The following is a 21473-nucleotide window of genomic DNA, read 5'->3' as shown; positions in this document are numbered from 1 at the left end:
CTCAGGTTCAATGAGTCCACAATGAACTACAATTGGAAACGTTTGAAGGTAGGAAATTGTATCATAAGGTATATCATTTTATTGGGTATAACACTTAGTTTAAGTATGTGCGAGGTCGAGACTTACGATGATTTATCGGCGACAGCTCTACCACCACAACCGGTAAGCTTAACAGTTGGTTATAATGTTAATCAACCCCAGTCCATGCCGCTTGTGCTGGGACCAGCAAGCGGAAAATAATCATGATAGGGCTCATGAGGTGCCTAGCTGAGTGACGATATGCACGCATGCATGTCGTATACGTAACATGATACACAATGCATGCACAAATTAAGCTTACCGGTTGTGGTGGTAGCTGTCGTCGATAAATCATCATAAGTCTTGATCGCAATCTCGGCCTCGCACACACTTACTCTAAGTGTTATACCTGTTGTGGCGATATATTTTATATCCCGCGTCCTTCTATTTTCATTTATTATTTAGTCATTCACCTCGAGTGAGAAATCACTCTCCCGTATCATTTTGGTTACTCCTACGAAAACGCCGCAATGATCTTTTCATGCGCGTATTTTTTTGGGAGGGGTGGGGGCTTTGGGGGCGGCCAAAACGAAGGGGCGGCGGGAAGACGAAGGGGCGGCAAAAAGAGGGGCGGCGGAAGAAGGGGCGGCAAAAGGAAATAGTAAAGAAAAAAGGGCGGAAAATGTGAAAAAATTGTACTACATCTACCGAGCCGCGTGATCTATCCTGGTACCAGCCTCGCCGCCTAGAATATTTAGCGAGTACTTTATCACCAAAGCTCTTTATTAGACCCAATAAAATGATCTTGAAGACCCCAATCCACAAGCTTTGCAGCAACTCACTCATCGGCCATCTTATTGTCTGCAATGCATTCTTCCCAACACAAATGACCAATCACACTTCGCAAAGGAACACCAAGTGACCATGGTTGGGCAAGACCATACTTTGCCGAACGCTATTGGCGGGAAAAGATTTGAAATCTGAATTCACCCAACTTGTGTAATTACAATATTGACAGGTTTGACCATCCATGTACTAAACTGAATTTTGCCCAACTTCAAAAATCTTAACCATTGTTGGGCGTTTTTTAACCAACTGTTTTCTGCCCCTTCATTTTTTATCCAATGTTCTGAGAATGTAGTGGCGTATAGGTGTCTGTCAACTTAAATTGTACTTTTTGGTTAGAGCAAACCCCGGGAGCAAACTGTTCGAAACATCGCATCAGAACGTTTCTAAACATAAAATACATGAAGTATGAGACATGATTCAATAATATAATAAAGTATGGTTGTTAACTTCACGATGTATAGAGGTATTTATGTATATAAATGTTTGTGACTTTAAGAAAGTATGTAATAAACGAATGAATGTTCTATACCGATTTCTGTACATTTTCTATTCTGTTTCATATCAAATTACTAAACAATTACTTAAAATAATAAGATTAAGAGTAAGGTCTTAACACATACTCAAGATTTTGAATTCTTAGAGACATGCTAAATCTTAAAGTTTGTTAATGCGATTTGCACGAAAGCATGCAAAATTACAGGTTTTTAAATTAATACATTATTTCACTGAAAGACAAAATATTTATAATACATAAAATATGATAAAAGTAACCCTGCGTTAATCCCCATACAATCACACCCCACTCACACACCCCAGCTACTACCGACTTACCCTCTCACTATATGCAACAAATACACACTCCACCCACCCCTTACTCATATACAAACTACCCAACTCACCATGCATGCCATTCCATTTCACCCATTAAACACACATCATCCATACATATTCTCACAATAAGTTATAATTAAATTAATAAAATACATCACCAAGACCACCATTGCACAAATATAGAAATTGAACAATATAAAAAAAATAAAAATTATTATTCAAAAATATTAAGAAATAAATGATTGAAACACATCATCAAGATCACTATAAAGTAACCCTGCGTTCTTCCGCATACAACAATCACATTCACACTGGGAGTACAGGCTACTTCCGACTCACCCCCTCACACGCCACTCACCCCTTACTCACACCCACCCACAAACCCCACCCCCACACATACGCATCCCACCCACACACCCCCCACCCACCATGCATAATGTCATTCCATTTCACCCACTAAACACACATCATCCATACATGTTCTCACAATAAAACGTTATTATTCGATCTTTACCAACTTAATCATACACCAAGGCATTTATTGTCTCTAATATCTTTTAGTTTCACTCAGGATTTAGTATAGAAGGTTTGCTCTTTCCCAACCAAATGAATCGCTATTTATTGTTTATTTGTTACAAAACCACGGACCTTCTCGATTTCATTAATCACATTTATTTAACGTCACTGTGTAAAAAATAACCGGCCAATATTTATAGTACTCTCTGAAATCTCTCTGAGTTTTGTAACATGTCCTAAATTTTTAGCTAATTTAGGTATTTGGAAATATTCGCACTTTGGTGTTTTAGCAAGTAGGGCACGGCATGGCCTGCAAAATTCCCTGTGTAAATCGAATGTAACTTTTAGTGACTCGTACTGCAGTTACTGTCCGTTTTCCTATCCACAATACACAATGCTCTTACCATTAACGCGTAACCTCTACAAATAGCGTACGTTAGAAGTATGGGTAATTGTCTAGTTAACGTCGCTGTGTGAAAAATAACCGGCCAATATTAAAAGTACTCTTCTAAAATTCTAGAGAATATAGTTTTGTAACATGTCCTAAATTTTTAGCTAATTTAGATGTTTGGAAATATTCGTACTTTGGTGTTTTAGGAAGGATATGTAAACGACAGATAACACCAAAAATATGAAGAAATTATTTCCAAACCGTGTTAAGTCTGCAAACCACCATGCTTCCCATTTTCAAGAACGCTGGTTAACAATAAACAGAGTATTGTCTCATTTCGTAAACAAAAGCCCACACAGAAGAATTGTTCTCTAGCGTTCGCTTTATAATCGTTCACCCAACTGAAACTATAATACCAGCTCATTGCTCCATTGTACATGTAAAGCAGAAACATATGTTGTGTGTATTTAACCAGAGAAGATATGATTTAATCAGTTGAGCTGTTTTCAATGAGTGTTATCTTGGTTTAATAGCTTTTAATGGGGTTTAAGTCCTGCAAAGGTCGTGGTGAATTCTACTGTAGACATGACTGCATCATGTATCACTCACTTGTAGACCGCTGTCTAAACCATTTGACGGATAGTCATCTTGACCTTTTTTGCACTTGTTGTCAATCAAGAATAATGTATACATTACATGTAGGCTCAAAACTGAGTATGTGGGTCAACTGCAAATGTTCGTAACTCCCTGAAATGTAAATGACAGATAACAGCAAAAACAGCTCCCATATCTGTCCATAACTTTGGTCAGTGCAGCAATCCAGGGGATTTCAAGTGGGTGATTATTGATTGGCAAGTGCCATATTTGGGCATAAGTGTAGTCCACTATTCAATGTGGAGGATAGACTAGACTTTATCGATTGATTTTGCTGGAGTAGTTTCCTGTTAACCAGGTATAAGTACTGCAAAGGTCGAATCATGTTTGTTGTGCACTATGAGCAATGCACTAGGTTCTTGAGAATAAAATGTCTATCTGAAAGATAAGTACGTACGTTACTAATACACGTTACCAGTAGCATACTACCCAGGAGAGCGACACGTGATGCCAACAGGAGGTTAACCATTAGCTTGGCGGATCTGTCGCGATCTACCTCTGATATTGTCCTGTACGTTACTGGCGCAGAGATTTGTTACCAATAATAGAATGCCCTGGAGAGAGTTGGTGGCTACGAAGATCCACCAGAGTGTGTCCGAGTTGGAGAATGATGCGGCAAAACCTAGACTCCATGATACGCCCATCAACACACCGATCTGAAACGACAAGCATAAATAACATATCCATTAATTGCATTCAATCCTCGGTGGCAGTTGAGATGTGATTGTTTATTGGTTCATCATTTTAGAATTTTCCTTTTTGCGGGGTCTGCCCTGAGTAATTTTATTTGTTTAGATTTGTTTACAATTAAAAGCTATTTCATGAGAGATGGGAATCCCCTTGCAAGAAGTGGTGTGTAATTTTGGGAATTCCCTCTCATGCAATCAAGTTGATCAGGAAAACAAATTCAAACATATCTATTTTTGGGACTTGGAAATCCCCATGTGTCTCGATGTGTCCATTGTATTGCATCGTGTAGAGAAATTCATAGCTGGGAATTTCCAGTTTACCACTTTGGTATATGAGAGAGAAAAAGGATAGTTTATCTTTTGTATAGCCAGGAAGGAGATTTCAAGTGCAACAAAAGGGGAATATATTCTTCTGTCGACTTGCTGAGGTTTAATATGTGGTCTGTTTCCTGAAGAAAGTGAGTGAGTGGTGAGAGCAGCACCGTTGCGGAAATTGCCATCCGTGCCAGGATTGTATACGAAAGGGATATATTCAAGTGTACAATGGACTTCATTGAACAGTGATTTTTGCAGGACAAGTGAATTAGGATTATACATCAGTCATTGCGGGCAACATAACTTTGTAATCAAGAAGACTGCCGGATAACATTACTAATCTATGTATTTGATTGATTATAATAAAGTGTATGCATTTATGTTTATGTATCATATCATTATTGATCATTTATACTCAGATTTCACTCATATTCAGCGTAAAGTCACCGCGACTTTATGCTCATTTTGTCGAGATATTTGGTCTGACTAAGTTGATGTTCTTTGTTACCGCCACCTGTACAAGCCAGAAGTATTATCCTTCGTAAGTGGCCCACTGTACCCCCATTCACAAAGGACATACAGACATACTTAGTGGCTTTAACAGGTGAATGAACACCAACGCAGTAGCCAGGGCGTTCTGAGTGACTAACACCTTGCGACTTTACGCTGATTTCGTGGTAGAAGGTCACATATTGTTAACTTAATCAAACAGTGTGTTTTGTTGTGCATTCTGAAGTGAGTGGGTGCAGGCCCGTAGGGTATTTTTTTGGGTGTGGATGCTGGATTTTTTCCAGGGGGTGCGATTTTTTGAATAGTGTACTTTCTTCCCAAAATTTGGACCTTTTCTTGACCAACAAAACGTAAAAACCTGATTTTGGGGACTTTTTGGTATACTTTTGAAAATTGGGGGGGGGGGGGGGGGGGGCCCCCCAGCATCCCCCTCCTCTGTGAACAGGCCTGCATGGGCGTATTATGTAATATTTTACCTTGAAACAAAGTATAAAATCTCGCAAGAAAGCGGTAAGGTTGTGCTTTCGTCTCTGCAGTCTCCTAGATCGCCTTTGGCTGCGACACGCCACGATGACCGTGATCACAAACAAAATGACATTGATGACCTGAGACACTGCAACGGGCACTCCAAATGCAAGCAGATTACTAGTTGGGTTCACCATCCAACAGGGAGAAATCCGGCTATATATAGGAAAGGCATCAGCTTCATCAAAGCCAATACAGACCAAGATGATTAAAAGTGGTATTCCCCAACCGGAAGCAGAAACTATATAATGACTCTTCTGGCGACCGTCACGTTGCATCTTGTTTTCTACTCGAGTTGAAGAAAACACCCGTAGCACATTAATTGCGATAATAGTCGTCCATGTGAATGAAGCTAGCCAAGTGAAGTGTGAAATGCAGGCCATTATCAAACATGCAGTCTGTGGAATCGTTGTCAGTTCCGAAGTTAATAAGACCGATAATTGTGCAATAAAAAGGGCAACGGATAAGTTCATGATACAACGACCGTGTAAATTTCGAAGATCTTTGAAGCGGCAAAATAAACCAAATGTCATGAAGAGACCAACGAGGGAAAGAGCGCTACCTATAGTGTTGGCCAGGTAAAGATAACTACCGTTAGCGAAGAGTTGGGTTGCAGATAAGTTGTTAGCACATACTTGTGCGCGTCCGTTAGGATATATAACGTATTCGTCTTCATAAAGTGTGAGATTGCCAATTTGCAATATTCGCGTGCTGTTTTCTGTCCTACTAATATGATAATCATCATGTTCGAGTGTTATTAATGGGCAGTCTGATCGAAGAAGACGCACATATTCCCCGCATACAGCGACGGTTGATTCCTTCATAAAAGCCTTAAACACCAAATCGTAGCTATAATATACTTGATGCAAAACTATTTTGGGCAAAATATATTCTCCTTTATAGATGAAAACTTGGTATTGATATGAGCCATCCACAGAGAAGAACTCCGTCTCCTTTCCGTGGAACCAAATCCCATCGCAGCTTTCGTCATTAGTATGAAATGTGTTACACATATACAAATAAGAAACAAAGTCTTGTTTACAGAGACTGAACATATCAGAGCTCTGAAGAAATATCGCATCTAATTCCCTGGTCACGTCACATGTGTCTCCCTGTAAAAGTTCCTTACTTGCAGACAAACCGAAATTGTGACGTTTTCTCCATTTTGTGTTGTTTCCATGTAGAGTGATATTTAGCTGCTGAAGAAAACACGCAATGTCGTTTTCGTATACCTCGTTTGTACCAGAAATCGGTCTGTCAATCCCGAAGAAAATCAACGAGTCTTGTTGTTGACAACACAATGCATCTATACCATTGGCCCCTCCAGATATATTAACGCATTTACCTTCGACGTCAAGCTCAAAACCAGGTGAGCATGTCAGAGGTCGACACTGCCGCGTGTAGGGATCGTAAATGTTATCTTTTCCCGAGCATTGTGAGTCCACCAAAACCGATTCTAACTGGGTTTCCCTAAAGTTCCAAAGTTGTCGCAAAAACGCTGTTCCTTGCCAGCTGTGACCGCTCTCAGTGCAGGAATACATTCTATCCTCGGCAGCTCCGTTGCAAATAGCGCAGTGATAATTGTTGTATTTTTTTGGTTCACTTTTCAGGCACACGAAATTTGAGTATGACTTACAAAGTGCGGCTATTGATAAGTTTGTAAATGTACCTGGACAAGTTGATATGACTGAAGGGAAGCAATATCGTAGACGCTTTCCTACCGTTCCTAGATCAGACCGATGATCATTTTCTTGGCATTGATTGTTGGAACTTTGACTTGGGGGATATTGTACGTCCCATGGAGTAATATCTGTAAAGCTCTTCCCGTTACAAAATGCGCAATATACATTTCGAAAGTTATTACCGTTTTCATCAGCAACAGGCCATTCAAAAGGAAATCGTTGTTTGGGGTTCGCGTACGAAACACTAACGCTCTCCATGCAAAGATTTTTAATATACGTGTCAGTCCAGTTAGTAGGACACGTGTTTACAAGCAAAACAGAACCAATACTATAATCTGTATCCAGGGGAAGGCAGGAAAATAAATCAGGATCTACAATATTGTCATTATGAAAGTCAACATTGTGATCGATACATAATCTGACGTAATCATAACAACAATCGTGGAAGAGGACGCACTGGTTATCGCAACGGCATCCGGTGGATTCTAGAAGGTTTCCACATCGCCCTTCGCAGCTGGTTGCGGTAGTTACTAATATTTTATAGCCATGTTCCAGAGGGTGAGCCTTTTCTGAAATTAAATCAAGAGGAACATGTACATTTATAGGTTAGTAAATGCTATCACTTGTTAGGAGTGGAATTGTACAAAACATGCACGCGTACAGAGATTTTGATGCGTCTAATACACGAGCCCCGAAAGGGTTTTATAGGTCAATTTTGAAGTTGTATAGAATGTATGCAATAAACCAACCGGAACGGTATAACAATTGAAATGGCAGCCATGCTGGAAGACAGTTCTAAGATAACTTAAGATGACAGAGGGACAGGTCACTAGATCGATTCCACAACCATTCATACTTATCACACGTTTTATTGAATTTTCCCGTGGTACCTTATGGAGGACAGAATTTTATTTAAATGAGGATGACCCTGTTATGAGTGACGTCGTATTGCATACCCTCTATAGGGATAAACAATTAAGGTTGCTCCGATTTTCATGAAACTTGTGCCAAATTGTTTGTACAACTTCAGGCAGTGAAAAAATAGGTTTTCACTATATGTGATGTAAAGTTAATAAAGGGTTCAAAAGAAATAACCCCCCCTAAAATTACAAAACATTTCTTTGCATAACTTAACATACATTTAGTTGATTTGAAAAATTTAAAAGCCTGTAAATAGAAGAATCTTTTTGCTACCCTCCCAATTTACTTTTTTTGGAAAATCATTTTTTGTTGGTTAAAATTATTACATTTTCCAAAAATGATGCTTTCAGAAAAAGTTGCACTTTTCAACATCCTATACATGTAATGTACAAAAATGTTCTCGATATCAACGTGATCAATGTTTTGATTAATTTAATTGTTAGTTGATTTTCTTAAATTTTGTGTATCCGATTATCCAGTCACCCATGCAATCATCTTTCAGTACAAAACAATGATTCGTTGACAAGGATTTTGACATGAATGGGGTTTTCAGTCGGTGCTTCACAAATGGTAAAATCACTATAGGAGTATTTAATAAGATTTGTAGTGTGATGCTTATTTCTTTCGATGGCTAGAAGAGATAAAAAAATGTACTTGCAAATGGTAGACTGAAACGGTTGCAAAGACCTATAGCAACGGCTCTTTTGAATAAAGGCGTACATGACAATGAAGAAATGGCCAACAAAGATTGAGGTTGGAAGTCAGCATCCAGCCAATTAACTGCATGCAGCCAATCTCTTGTGGCCACATCATGAGTGATACACCTTATCCAAGAAAGCCATCATTTTAAATCAAAATACAAGATGCTTCAACTGACCCAATACAGGTAAATGTTCACCCTTTTGGTCAAATTTATGCGTGGAGAGCTCATTTCTCCTTCCTAGTGATTTTATCATTTTGAAACAACTGCTGATTAAAAACATCAAAGAAAATCTCATTTTACGCCAAAATTAAGTTCAACAAATCTTTGTTTTGCACTGAATGGTGGTTGCATGGGTGCCTGAAGGATCAGATACAAAAAAGTGAAGGACAAAAACAAGAATTAATTCAACCTTAACATTAATATCGAGAACCTTTTTCTGAAAGCATCATTTTTGGGAAATGTGATTATTTTTGACCAAAAATATTGCTTTTACAAATGAAACAACTTTGTGAGGGTTGAAAAACGATTCCTCTATTTACACCTTTTAAATTTTTCAAATCAACAAAATAAATGTCAAGTTGTGCAAAGAAATGTTTTATAATTTTAGTGGGGGAGTTATTTCTTTTGAACCCTTTATGTTGCCTGGCCAAAAAGTTACAGGTTAAAGGCAATTGTCCTGTAAAATCGCCATATTAGTTCTACCAACGTAACCATAGGCCTACATCACAGATAGTGGAAACATATATTATGTTTTTCTTCCTGCCTGAAGCTAGACAAACAATAGTTTCATGAAAATCGGTGCAACTTTAATTTTTGAACCCTGTACAACTTAATGATTGACCTTCGATCCTTTTTAGCACATAATTCCGCAACCTCATGTCGTACATGCACACAGTTTCCCGGTCAAGGTCAACGCTGTGTCAAATTTCAGGTACGTTCAATTTTGTTTTGAAATCCTAAATTATGTAACCATGTTGATATTTCAGTGCAAAGATGTTAAATGTAGATAAACATAAATTAATGTTACGCAGCTCCTAATTGGAAAGCCCTTGCACTTTATCTACTTCAACGCTAATGCTTAGCTCTCTTTTACATCACCTAATAACTCTTAAAATATCCACGAACTCCTGTTAACCTCGTATACAGCTTAAATATAATGCTTGGTATGTTCCGTTGAAAGAACCTCACCTTATAACTCTTAACATGTCTATAGACTTCTCAAAGACGTACCTTTTGTACAACTTAAATATAATGCGTGGTATGTTCCGTAGAAAGAGCATGTTTCATCCTTAGGAATATACTCTCTGACTCTGACATTTTCATTATCATAAGTTTTGTCAATACGTCCTGTCAGCATGACCTTTGACCTGTTGAGTCCAAGTTTTTCTACGGTGCAGTCGTCTAAGTTCTTGAATTCAGCCGCGTCATGTCCAGTAATGTTTGAACATATCGAGTTACTTAAACCACTCGTCAAGATGTGCTTAAAATCAAAATAAACATATGATTATCATATTATAATTTATTATGTCTTTGACATACAACATAAATAATAACAGACGTAGGATTGAACAACATATTAAATTTGTTTACATTGTGATTTAAAAGGGCATTTCGTGATCCACAGCTTCACCCCCCCCCCCACTTTTCTAAAAAAATGTTGAGATTTTCATACCATTGGCTACATAATGCTTACGTACTAAATATTACTTGCAGATTAAGGGATGGGGTATGAACGTTTGGATAGTATTTATTGTGGGACATTAGAGCACATCAGACATATCGAATTGCATTCTGAATACGAAGAATGTCCTTCTGATATTAATAATTTTGATTTTTTGAAATTCGAAATGTAATGCACATTTTATGGCAAATCATTAAAAATTGATATTTTTGATATTTAACAGTACTCGAAGTAAAGTTTATAAATCTGATGATTTATACTTGAAGTGTATGTAGGTGGGATGAAAAGCCGACGATCAATTTTGGGAAAAAAATCCATATCTTCAATATGAAAGGTCAAAATTTTCAATTGATCGTCGGCTTTTCCTCCCAGCTACATACACTTTAAGAATATATCGTTAGATTTATCAAATTTACTTCGAGGACTGTTACATATCAAAAATGTAAAAAATATCAAATTTTAATAATTTTGTCATAAAATTTGTATTATATCGTGAATTTCAAAAAATGAAAATTATTTGATATTAGAAAGACATTCTGCGTATTCAGAATGCAATTCGATATGTCTGATGTGCTCTCATGTCCCACAAAAATACTATCGAAACGCTTAAAACGCTCATTCCAGATCCCTTAACAACTCGTTTTGCAAAAATATTGTAAAATTTGAATTTCGTTCTGGTATACCAGTACGAAATTATACAACAGTGGCCTATGGAGTAGTGTAATACACATACTCATGCGTAACTTGCAAACGCAAAATCAGAATCAACTCAAATTTTGGGAATAAGCTTTTTTCGTGGAAATCTACTGAAAAATGTCATAAAAAAAGATGCTATCACGAAATCTCTCTTAATACAAGAATTATAATATACATACTATTTTGTACGTTTCTCTCAATCAATACTATTCCAATTTATGTAATAAAATGCTGTAATCAATAGCAGACTTGTAGTCCAGTCACACAAACTCGAGTTGAGTCGAGTCATCGAGTACTGAAGTCACGAGTCGAGTCATTTGGGATTTGAGACTCAACCCTCATAACCACGACCTCTGATGATGACTGTAATATTAACTCTATTCAAAGCCCTCATTGTAGCTACTACCTTTGTGACGATCTCAATGACAAACTAAAAACCGCGCGCAACAGTTATCCTGAGCTTTCCTTATTTCATCATAATATCCGCAGCTTGAATAAACACTCTAACGACATCACCCATTATCTTTCCGCTATCAATCACAAATTCCACATTTATGGCTTTTCTGAATCCTGGTTCAGGTCTGATGATGATTCTAATTTAGTTGACGTCGGTGAAGGATCAGAGGATGATTTAAGGAAGCCCCATCATGCACTGCAAACATGTTATCACTAGAGTTTCAACTGCCACTTTACTTTTCAAATCCCATTGAATTATGTGCAAAAGATGTTGTTTAAGAATTGTGCGTGTGTCATTATTATTTGGTCGATTTCAGAACAAAAGTGATGTATGCATAAAGGATAATTCACACCGTTGTAGGTTACATAAAATGTGAAATCGACTAGCATTTTGAATGCGTTTTTATTGTAAATATATCAGTCCAAATTCAAATTTAACCATGTCCGTCAATGCAATGTGCGAGCAGTGGTGTCATGTTCACTCACACAGCTGTGCTAACCGCAAGTCAACACAGTGGCGTGATGGGAAGTGCTTAAATCATCCTCTGGTGAAGGATATAGTGTTATAAACTCTATTCGTCATGGCCGTACCGGCGGCGGGGCCTCCCTTTTTATTGATCCCGATATTGACTATACAATTAGACCTGAACATCGACTGCGCAGATTGCTACTCTGTTTTCATTGAGATAAACAACTCCAAAAACCCCTCTCTCGAAAGAAACACAATCGTTGGCATTATCTATCGTCCTGATGCGGTCATCCTGGACTCTTTTATAGAGGCCTTGCATGTGACGTATCATCCCGTAAATATGGCGGACTATTCAAATGCATTCAACAAAAGCATGATTGCAATCTACCGTGACAGTTCGTCTCACACACATAAGCCTGCACTATGATCAAATAGGTTGATGGCAAGATTTGATTGAATGGACTGAACGCCGCCATATACTCTATATACCTCTATACTGAGCTTTCACGCGTTCTTGATACAGTTAATAATGAAAGCAAGCCCTGTTACATCATGGGTATGGATAACCATAGGACTAATTAATTCAATAATCACTAAAGATAAACTTTTCAGGGAATACCGATCATATTCCAGCCACGACAATCTGCCAAACTTAAATATACTAAATACCGTAATACACTCAATCATCTCCTTAGAGATCATATCACTGCTGAGCTCGATGCCCACAAAAACAACATGGAGAAGACGTGGCAAACCCTTAACCACATACTTGGCAGGAATAAATCCTCCAAGCCACCTTCTCATTTCATTGACAGTGATGATTCAGAAATCAAAGACCCTGTCCAAATTGCGAATAAACTCAATGACTTCTTCACCAACATTGGTCCGTCCCTTGTGGCAAAAATGCCTCCGCCCAACAACCAACAACACCAAATTCAGCAATCCAAATTCACTAAATCACAGTATCTTCCTATCCTCCACCACGGAAGAGGAAGTGCGAGATATTTCTTCATCTCTCAAATCAAGCACCAGTTGTGGCGTTGACTGTATAAGTTCAAACCTCCTCAAACAAATCATGCCTAAAATTGCTTTCCCCCGTCAACTATTAAAATCTGCAATGATGATAAATTAATTGAACAAGTTAATGTAACTAAATTTCTTGGCATTCTAATAGACGACGACCTGTCGTGGAAATCACACATTACAAAAACTGTCTCAAAATACAATGGTATCATTAGGTTCGACCCTTTCTCCCGCCTGATTCTTTGATCACTCTCTACAATACTCTTGTTTTCCCCTATCTTAATTACTGTGCCATGATCTGGGCTAACAAAAACAGTTCTCATCTCCATACACCTTTTGTTAATGCAGAAGAAAATTATCAGAACATGTACCTATTCAGTTTGGCTCGCCCACACCGACCCCTTATTCAAGTCTCTCAGGACGTTTAAAATCCAAGACCTTTACATTTTCCAAACTGCCCAATTTATGTTCAATTACCTTCATGACCTACTACCATCTCATACTACTGACCCAGACTATTTTATAACCAACAAAGACATCCACACCCATGACATGCGTTTTTTCGAATGACCTTCATGTTAGCCTTACAGGCTGGCTGAAAATATCCTTCGGATTCAGGGTGCCCTGCTCTGGAACTCCCTCGACCAATCATTAAAACAGTCTCCAACATTTGCTATTTTCAAACATAGACTTAAAGATTATTTAATCGAATCTTATACCACAACTGATTAAGGGTATTTGCAAACTTTCCATCTCACTTGGGTCTGTCCCGTCCTGTCCTGTCTTGTACTGTTCAGTCTGTCCATACCCCATTAATTTATTTGGCACAATATATTTGATTCCGATCTTGACCAAATTATCTTTGATGTGAAGGAATCATACGCTTCTCATTTCAATCAGCTTTGTGTCAAAACATGTGATTTATTATATTTGTTTATTATTGTACTTTTGAATATTATTATCTGATTTAATGATTCAGTTCAATTAAATTTCATTTATTCTTATTTCGACCACATGATATCATCATTGTAGTACATACTAATATTGTAGCGTAAGTTAAATTTCCATCTTGTTCAGATTGGGTGCCACAAGCTTCACGCTCTGCGTCTTTGCGGCATCCACATCTCTTCACTTCTCATGTTCTCATATTGTGTTTCTATAAGTAATTATCATTAAGTATTCTTATCTTGCATTTCCACTTGTATAACGTTTTGTGAATTGAGATGAAAACAAATAAAACTTGAACTTGAACTTGAATGTGTTTTTTTATCTGACTACAAATGATTGAAACGCATCTTTTAATGCATACTTTTACATTCAACTCAAGTTATTTAAACTTGCTCATTAAAATAAGAACGCAATGCAGTTTGAGTTTTATTCTTTCAGTACTTCATGCGGGAATCACTCACCTAGTATCATACTACAGAGTGGTTCAACTCTCGGACATCATGGTAACGAATGTTTGACCACATAACGTTATCTAGACTCAAATGCCTAAAATCCCCCGGGGAACTCCCAGGGGCGTAGCAAGAGCATCAGGGGCCCATGGACAAGGAGAAGTACGGGCCCTTTAAACCAGGGCGTTATTTACCTTATGGGAGCCTTGGGCCAGGCCAAAATTTGGAGGCCCCGAGGAAGGCATGTGCACTCAAGTCAGTAGCCAAGTTTTGGTTTACGGATATAATATACAGTGGGACTAACATATTTTGTTCCGATGTTACTAGGACATTTGCTCGCAAAGCACGCGAAATAAATTTAAGACTGTTTTAGCCCCAGATCAACATGAATTTTGCTATTTGAATGCGCGCATCGTCACGAATTATGGATAACGCTTGTTGCAACGAAACAAAAACGTTGGACTATTAAAAATAATTATAGATTTGCCTTACCCCCGCTTGATACGAAAAACACATAGTTCGCCATATAGATTCGGATGAGGCTTTGACTTGGACTACACCTTCCGTGGATTGCTCTCCTCCCGGGTCTCCTCCCCAAAGTCGGAATCCACTAATGGCAATATCAGACGCAGAGTCTAGAGGCAAAGAAAACAATACCGTATATTTGTAGACTAACACTTTCCAACCCAAACCTGAGAGAACAATATAGGCGTCGTTCCGATCGCAAAACTGAGGACAGTAGAGCTGGACAGTGTATAAGAGTCTGTTATGCGCAGACAAAAATGTGACTATGAATACGTAATGAGCTGAAAAGTGATTCTCCTTAAATAAAGCAGACGAGGCTGCAATAAAAACGTGTTTTCTCATCTTTCTGAAGTTCAAAGATTGTGCTGTAAACTTTAATTATTCTTTTGTCTACCTGTGTTTTCGCGGAAGGTGTAAAACGGGTGATGGAATGCAGTTTAAAATTTCCGCCAAGGCCGAATCATTTCACATTTTGGGTGCATTGTAGCCGACGGGTACCCAACTAAAGGCTGCTAGTCAGGTGTAGGAATGCGTGGATTTGGATTCGTCTATAGGGATGATGATGCTGTGCCCGGCCCAATACTATAATAAATACAAATTGTATGCCCTATGAATGTTCTGATGTTATTGGTGAGGAGTATAATCCACAATACACTCCCTACGCATAGTAACTTGCCCTATCATTCGGTATAATGCACCAACTGTGAGTTATTGTGTTGTGAATTAGTAAATGCATCTATTATTATATTGCATCGATGATAAGGAACAAAGAAAAAAAGTTTGATATCACTGATCAATTTGTAAGATTACAATGTTCGAACACCCCTCACTATATATAGATCATCCCATCAAAAGTTTCAAATCATTAGGAATATTCGCCGGGACCCAGATATCTTGCTGTAAATCGGTCAAAATTGACTAAAAGTAGACAAGGAAAAATATTTTTTCATCGCTTTACTAAAAATTTCTGTTAGGTCTGACAGTGATTAGCAACTTTTCTTTCATGACTTTTTTGCCAAAGTGAAAACTTTTTGAAATAAATCATAAAAACTGGGTGTCTAAGTTAATTGGACAGACAGTAGACTATTTTTACAAGCCACTCTCGCCTAGGCGTACGTGCATTTACACCAAACGCACGTTAATTGAAGCCGTACAACTTACCGCGAATTTAAGACCGTAAAATTTAGACTCTTCTTTTGTCTAGATTAGCACCATCCCCCTCATCTCAGGTTTTCATGTCAGAAATTAACATAACTTTCCAAAAGGAAAACAGAAATTCACTTGCTTCAAAGTATCAGTAAGTAACACAAGGCTAAAACAAAAGATTGGTCACACCTAGTAGGTTAACACTTCAGAATAACAATGGCTTACGAAAACGAAAACAAAAGCTGAAAAGATAAAAAGACCATTTGCCTACTCACCTGCACACTCCACTCCAGCAATTTTGCCGGCCACGCATCTTCTGTAAAAAATGTCCCAATTGCCGAATTTACATTGATCAAAAAACGTGAATTGATTGTTGGCCCCACATGAATCTAAATTGATAAACGGTGTCGTGTTAGAAGATGCAGCAATATATGGAATCGAGAAGGTGTGGCGTGCAAATGAAAAGCCCATGTTCTTGCAGACTAGGTCAGCTGCTTCATATGTCCAAGAGTAACTATAGGCACATATATATCCCCAATCAGACACACCGTCATAAACCTCAACTGGCTTCCTGTTGTTGTCGATGTTACTTCCCTGTGATGATGATGATGATGGGGCTATTCGCAAAACGAGAGATTGATTTCCTGAATAAAAATAAAACCAGAGTACATTCTGCTTGTCAAAGAACGATTGATCTAGCGCCAGAACATGGTATCACAGCGCTGGACATACCCTCATCTGTGCTAGTAGAGATATTGAGATGACTGACATGCTGCACGCCGGGGCTGCACGGTGCCAATGTCATTGACAATAGCAAGAGTGACAATGACTAGTCAATTTAAGTAAAGTAATGGGTACACCTGGACAACATTGGAACACCAATGTCTTTGCTTGCTAATGTCTCTAAGTTTGCTAAGCACCCTCCTGAACAACATATCAAAAGAGGAGAAGGAAGCATGTGGAAACATGCTAATTTGCCAAGAGCAGTGACTCACATATAATAAGTCTTTGCATGGTTACCCAGTTACATTGACCTACGTATGGTGAGTACATGTACATACTTAATATGAGTCAATTGACCCGGTGTAAAAACACAATGAGTCGCTTCCGATATTTGATCTGCTTGAAAATAGTAAATGGGTCCAGTCCGAATTTGAAAGCGAGGCTAAATTTCCACCATTATGTTTTGTGTGTTTAATTGACCTTTTCGGTAAATCCCATAAGCCTTTGCGAGTACACCTGAGAACTCGTCATTCTGCGTCACGCCGCTCCGCGCCGATGCGTACATCGTTTATCGAACATCGTTACTGCGCATTGCAAGTCGGCGTGACGTCAAATGACGAGTTCTCAGGTGTACTCGCAAAGGGTTATGGGATTTACCGAAAAGGTCAATTGGCTGCAGTCATGGCAGTCGGTGCGAATGATTACGGACATCAAAATCTTCATTTTCTTCAAGAATATTCTCACTTGTGGGTGTTCAATATAGATCAGCAAGTTTACTGTGGTAATAGCTTAGATGTCATTAAACATGCCAGTGATTGAAGAAATAGAAACTCTGATGTCTACAATCACTGTGACCGCGACTGTATTAGGATAAACAAATACGATCACGTAATGTGAAAAAGTGGGACATTTTGGCGGAAATGCTGACCCACATAAGAAAGCGTGAGTATACATTTGTGTCCGCCTGGTGACCCCTTTACAATTTTGTGAGTCAAATGACACACTTGAAGTGAGTCAACCAACTTATTTAGTGGGTCAAATGTGTCATGTACGTGACCCACTCAAGGTTGGTCAAGCCGTGACACAATGATCCACTAAGTGTGCCACATGATTCACTGGCCCACTAAAAGAGTTGGTTGACTCACTTCAAGTGTGTCATTTGACTCACTTAACCCACTAAATGAGTTGGTTGACTCACTTCAAGTGTGTCATTTGACTCACATAAGTCGCAAAGGGGGTCACCAGGCGGACAAAATGAATACTCACGTAGGTGAGTCACATGACCCACATAAGTTTTGTGTTTAGCTTTGAAGTTCAGCGTGTTCTACGTTAGCTATAGCGTTACTTGGTACGTGTACATACTTTTACGCGCGCGATCAAAGTGGCGCATGTGTACACGCAAGAACCAACGCTAAGCCAACGCAGCACACGTTGAACTTCAAAGCTAGTGCCAGTGACTGGAGATAGATATAATAGTCTATATTGTTGAGTGGTACCCCTAGAGGTAATGAGAGATATTCTACGGAGATTCCACTTTCCGTATGCGTGTGGTGTAATATGAGGCCGATTTTGCTCCAAAATTGAGGGAGGTGGTTTATAATCTACCGTTTGCAGCTCAGAAGATTTAGAAAGCATCTAATCAGTCAGAACTCTTTTTGCGATGAAAGATTTATTCATTATGTTTATAATTATTTCCAAATTTGGGAATCCAAACCGCTCAAAAAGCATGTATCGACAGGCCAATTCTCGCCGTAGAAATAAAATCAAATCAAAATTATGCTCCGCAAACTACATTATATTTTTCCATGGGGGTTTTCTACACGCATAATAAATTATGCGTTGGATTTAAATTTGAGAAGAATTATGGATTCAAGTTCAAAAACCATCGAGTACATCAGGACTGTTTATTTTTTACAAATTTATTTTTATCGACGATTCAAGATTCAAGATTCTGTTAAAAATTAAGAGGTATCTTGAATCTCGAAAACATCTCGTCGCCCTCGTGGACTTTGATATTTTGGAGGGAAAAGATTAAAACTTTTGTTACCCATTATCACGGGCGTCAATGCCGGTGGGACAGGGGACGCATCCCCCCACATTTCGCCAAAATGACCCTTTTTTTTGTTCTTTTCAGCCACTTTTTGCAAATTCAGGTCGAAGAAGAAGAAGAAGACGGTCCAATATTTTGAGTAGTGGATTCTCATTCTTAGTCAGTTAAATATTATTTTAATAACTGTAAACTATTTTTTAAAGCAAAAACCTAGTTACCGTCATAAAAACTTCCCTTATTATAAAATGAATGAAACTTGTATACAACTTCACGTATTCTGTTGCGAGTACTGCTGGGGCGTGCGGGTATTTCGCACTAGTCTACGCATATAACGCGATACATACTCGCACCTCTACAAGCGTGTTACGCGTTATCAATACTCACGTGGGGTCGTCTACGGCCTGATAGACGCCACCGGAAATCATTCGATTATCAGATTATGTGTATACCAACTAAACCACTGTTGAAACACTCCCACTGACTAAGAATGCATAATTAATACTCCTCCTTCCAACGTTATTAACACCGCGGAAATTACGAATGGGGTATCAAAATGCACGCAAATAAATCATCCTTCTTTCTATGTTAAAGTATTGTGAAAACAATTATTAGTTCTAAAGCAAAAGGCGTATTTATAACAGCTGCGTTATTTTTGTGCAGTCTTTAGAACACTGTTGAACCACCCCACTGACTAAGAATGCATAATAATACTTCTCCTTCCAACGTTATTAACACCGTGGAAATTACCTTAGAAAACATAGCTTCTTGTTACGCACTAGGTTCAGAACCATCATACACCTACCTGGCATACAATGTAATCCTATAGGGCATCTTCTTCCATCGAGGAAACTGTCACCCCAAGCAATATGTTTGCAATCAAGCACGGAATATTCATTGCCCTGACAATGAACAATTTCCAAGTGAGCAAGTCCAGAACCACCACTTCCAAAAGCAGCAGATGTTTTATCTGCTGACAACACTGAAGAAGAAAACCCCAACGACCGGCAAGCAACTTGTGAGTATCTTGAATTCCAGTTGCATCCATTTATGATACTCCAAGAACCATTGTTACGGCGAACTTCAAAACGCCCTTCATATGGTGTGCGGCCATCAACTAGTCGGAATTCATATGTATGATTGCCTGCGTAACAGAAAAATATCAAAGGTATCAATCTTACATCACTTTTATTCAATAAAGGAAAATCCGCTATTAATCTTACTCTAAGTGGCGAAATGTTGTGTGTATCTATCTATCTATGTGGGTATGTTTATAAAGGCTCCACCAGTTTTGATCCAAATGTCGCCGAAACTGTAATACACTTTATTTGGTTGAAACGGTCAACTTCGCATCAACAGATGATGTCCTTAAGACCGACACACCGCTAGTTCGTACATTTTGTTTTACAAGCATAATGAAATTAACAAATCTATTTGAAAATTATCATCAATATTTTCTTACATTCTGCCTTCGCATTCAACCAAAATAACAAATATCCTACTGCTAGTCGCAATAAACAATAGCCCATTGGGGGATTTCAATACTTTTTGCCTAATTCAGGAAAATAATCGCGTATACTTGCAGTCACACACACATATATAAATATTGCCCCAAATTATAGCATTTTAAACCCTGATGAGGCTGATGTGGCAGTGACGTCAGTGCGCATTTTATTAGGCGATGCTACAAATCGCTAGTGTTCGCTCAAAGCGCTGGCGTAGCATACACACGCACGCGCATAAAGAGGTCGCATAGATGCGCGCGCGAAACATCTGCCCCAATGCTTTAACGTCACTGCCACATCAGGGTGGAAATGCTTTAGCTACCTATTCCTTCTTTACAACTCATTTTCTTCACCTATTCTTTCATTACAATTGCAATACCACACTTAACTTCATGTTACATCAAGAAACATAGAAATATCAACTAATAACATACCTGAGAGCACCAGAGGTTTCCTAGTTGTATCTGCCTTCGCATTCAACCAAAGAAAAATAAATATGAATTCACTGAGTCTGGCCATAATGACATGCGACACCAGAGTTACATATACTTCGTTTAAACTTTTCTTATACAGAAATGATGAAATTAAAAGAGCTGGATTATAGGCTATTCACAAATTCTGTGAAAACACAACCTGCACTTCAGACAGCAACGTAACGAGTGAACCACCGATCATCCCTTCGCCGGGATGTCTTTGACGTAAACATTATGTAATGTGAATTGATGAATGTTTTCCATTGCTCATTATGTAATGTGCTTCATGAACTTAATTAATGAGCTTCATAAACATGATTAAAACCACGTCCTTATATTGAGCAAATTGTTATGTCCTTGGTGTTTTGAATAGTCCTAATTAAACCTACCGCCCAAGGCGACTGGAAGGGAAAGAAGGTAGGAATAAAGAGAAAAAGCTAACAAAATTGTTCTGTTTTTACGTATAAATGGAAGGAAGAAAGATGATGATTGTCTGATGCTGAAATAGGATATTTTGTCTTGACTCACAAGTAGCGTCCGCACAATGTTTTTTGGTGTTTTCTATATCTCTGAGACCTACTGGTTCAGAATCTAACGGATGCCACACTGGCACCATTGCTCATTTTGAAATAAATGACCCCAAAGGGTTATACAGGGGTCAAAAATTGAAAGTGTTCAAATCATATATCATTTGTCTAGGCTGTAAGATCACAAATATGTAATTTTTA

General features: G+C 38.4%; 1 protein-coding gene across 2 annotated transcripts; it reads right to left on the bottom strand.

Moving 5' to 3' along the window:
• Nucleotides 1-2256: 2256 nt before the first annotated feature.
• LOC140142502 (scavenger receptor cysteine-rich type 1 protein M130-like) lies at nt 2257-20960 on the bottom strand. 2 transcript variants are annotated; one of them, XM_072164488.1, is made up of 7 exons: nt 20707-20960; nt 19573-19911; nt 16273-16641; nt 14819-14961; nt 9835-10084; nt 5250-7549; nt 2257-3915 (listed from the first exon to the last, which is right to left on the bottom strand). In XM_072164488.1, the coding sequence occupies exons 1-7, from the start codon at nt 20789-20791 to the stop codon at nt 3721-3723; spliced, it is 3681 nt and encodes a 1226-aa protein (XP_072020589.1). In that variant the 5' UTR covers nt 20792-20960; the 3' UTR covers nt 2257-3720. The 2 variants fall into 2 exon arrangements, with proteins under 2 accessions (XP_072020589.1, XP_072020590.1); XM_072164489.1 differs by having other exon boundaries at nt 3815-3915; nt 7438-7549.
• Between the last annotated feature and the right edge of the window lie 513 nt (nt 20961-21473).

Source organism: Amphiura filiformis, chromosome 20 (assembly GCF_039555335.1).
Source record: "Amphiura filiformis chromosome 20, Afil_fr2py, whole genome shotgun sequence".
Taxonomy (NCBI): Eukaryota; Metazoa; Echinodermata; class Ophiuroidea; order Amphilepidida; family Amphiuridae; genus Amphiura; species Amphiura filiformis.
Note: the sequence above shows the minus strand (reverse complement) of the source record. Positions and strands in the feature narration are given on the sequence as shown.

Coding starts and splice junctions, on each gene's coding strand:
- LOC140142502 (XM_072164488.1), bottom strand. CDS start 20,791: ATGGCCAGACTCAGTGAATTCATATTTATTTTTCTTTGGTTGAATGCG. Junction 16,642..19,572: donor AGGATTACATTGTATGCCAG/GTAGGTGTATGA, acceptor ATTTTTATTCAG/GAAATCAATCTCTCGTTTTG. Junction 10,085..14,818: donor GTTTTTCGTATCAAGCGGGG/GTAAGGCAAATC, acceptor TTTGATTTTAAG/CACATCTTGACGAGTGGTTT.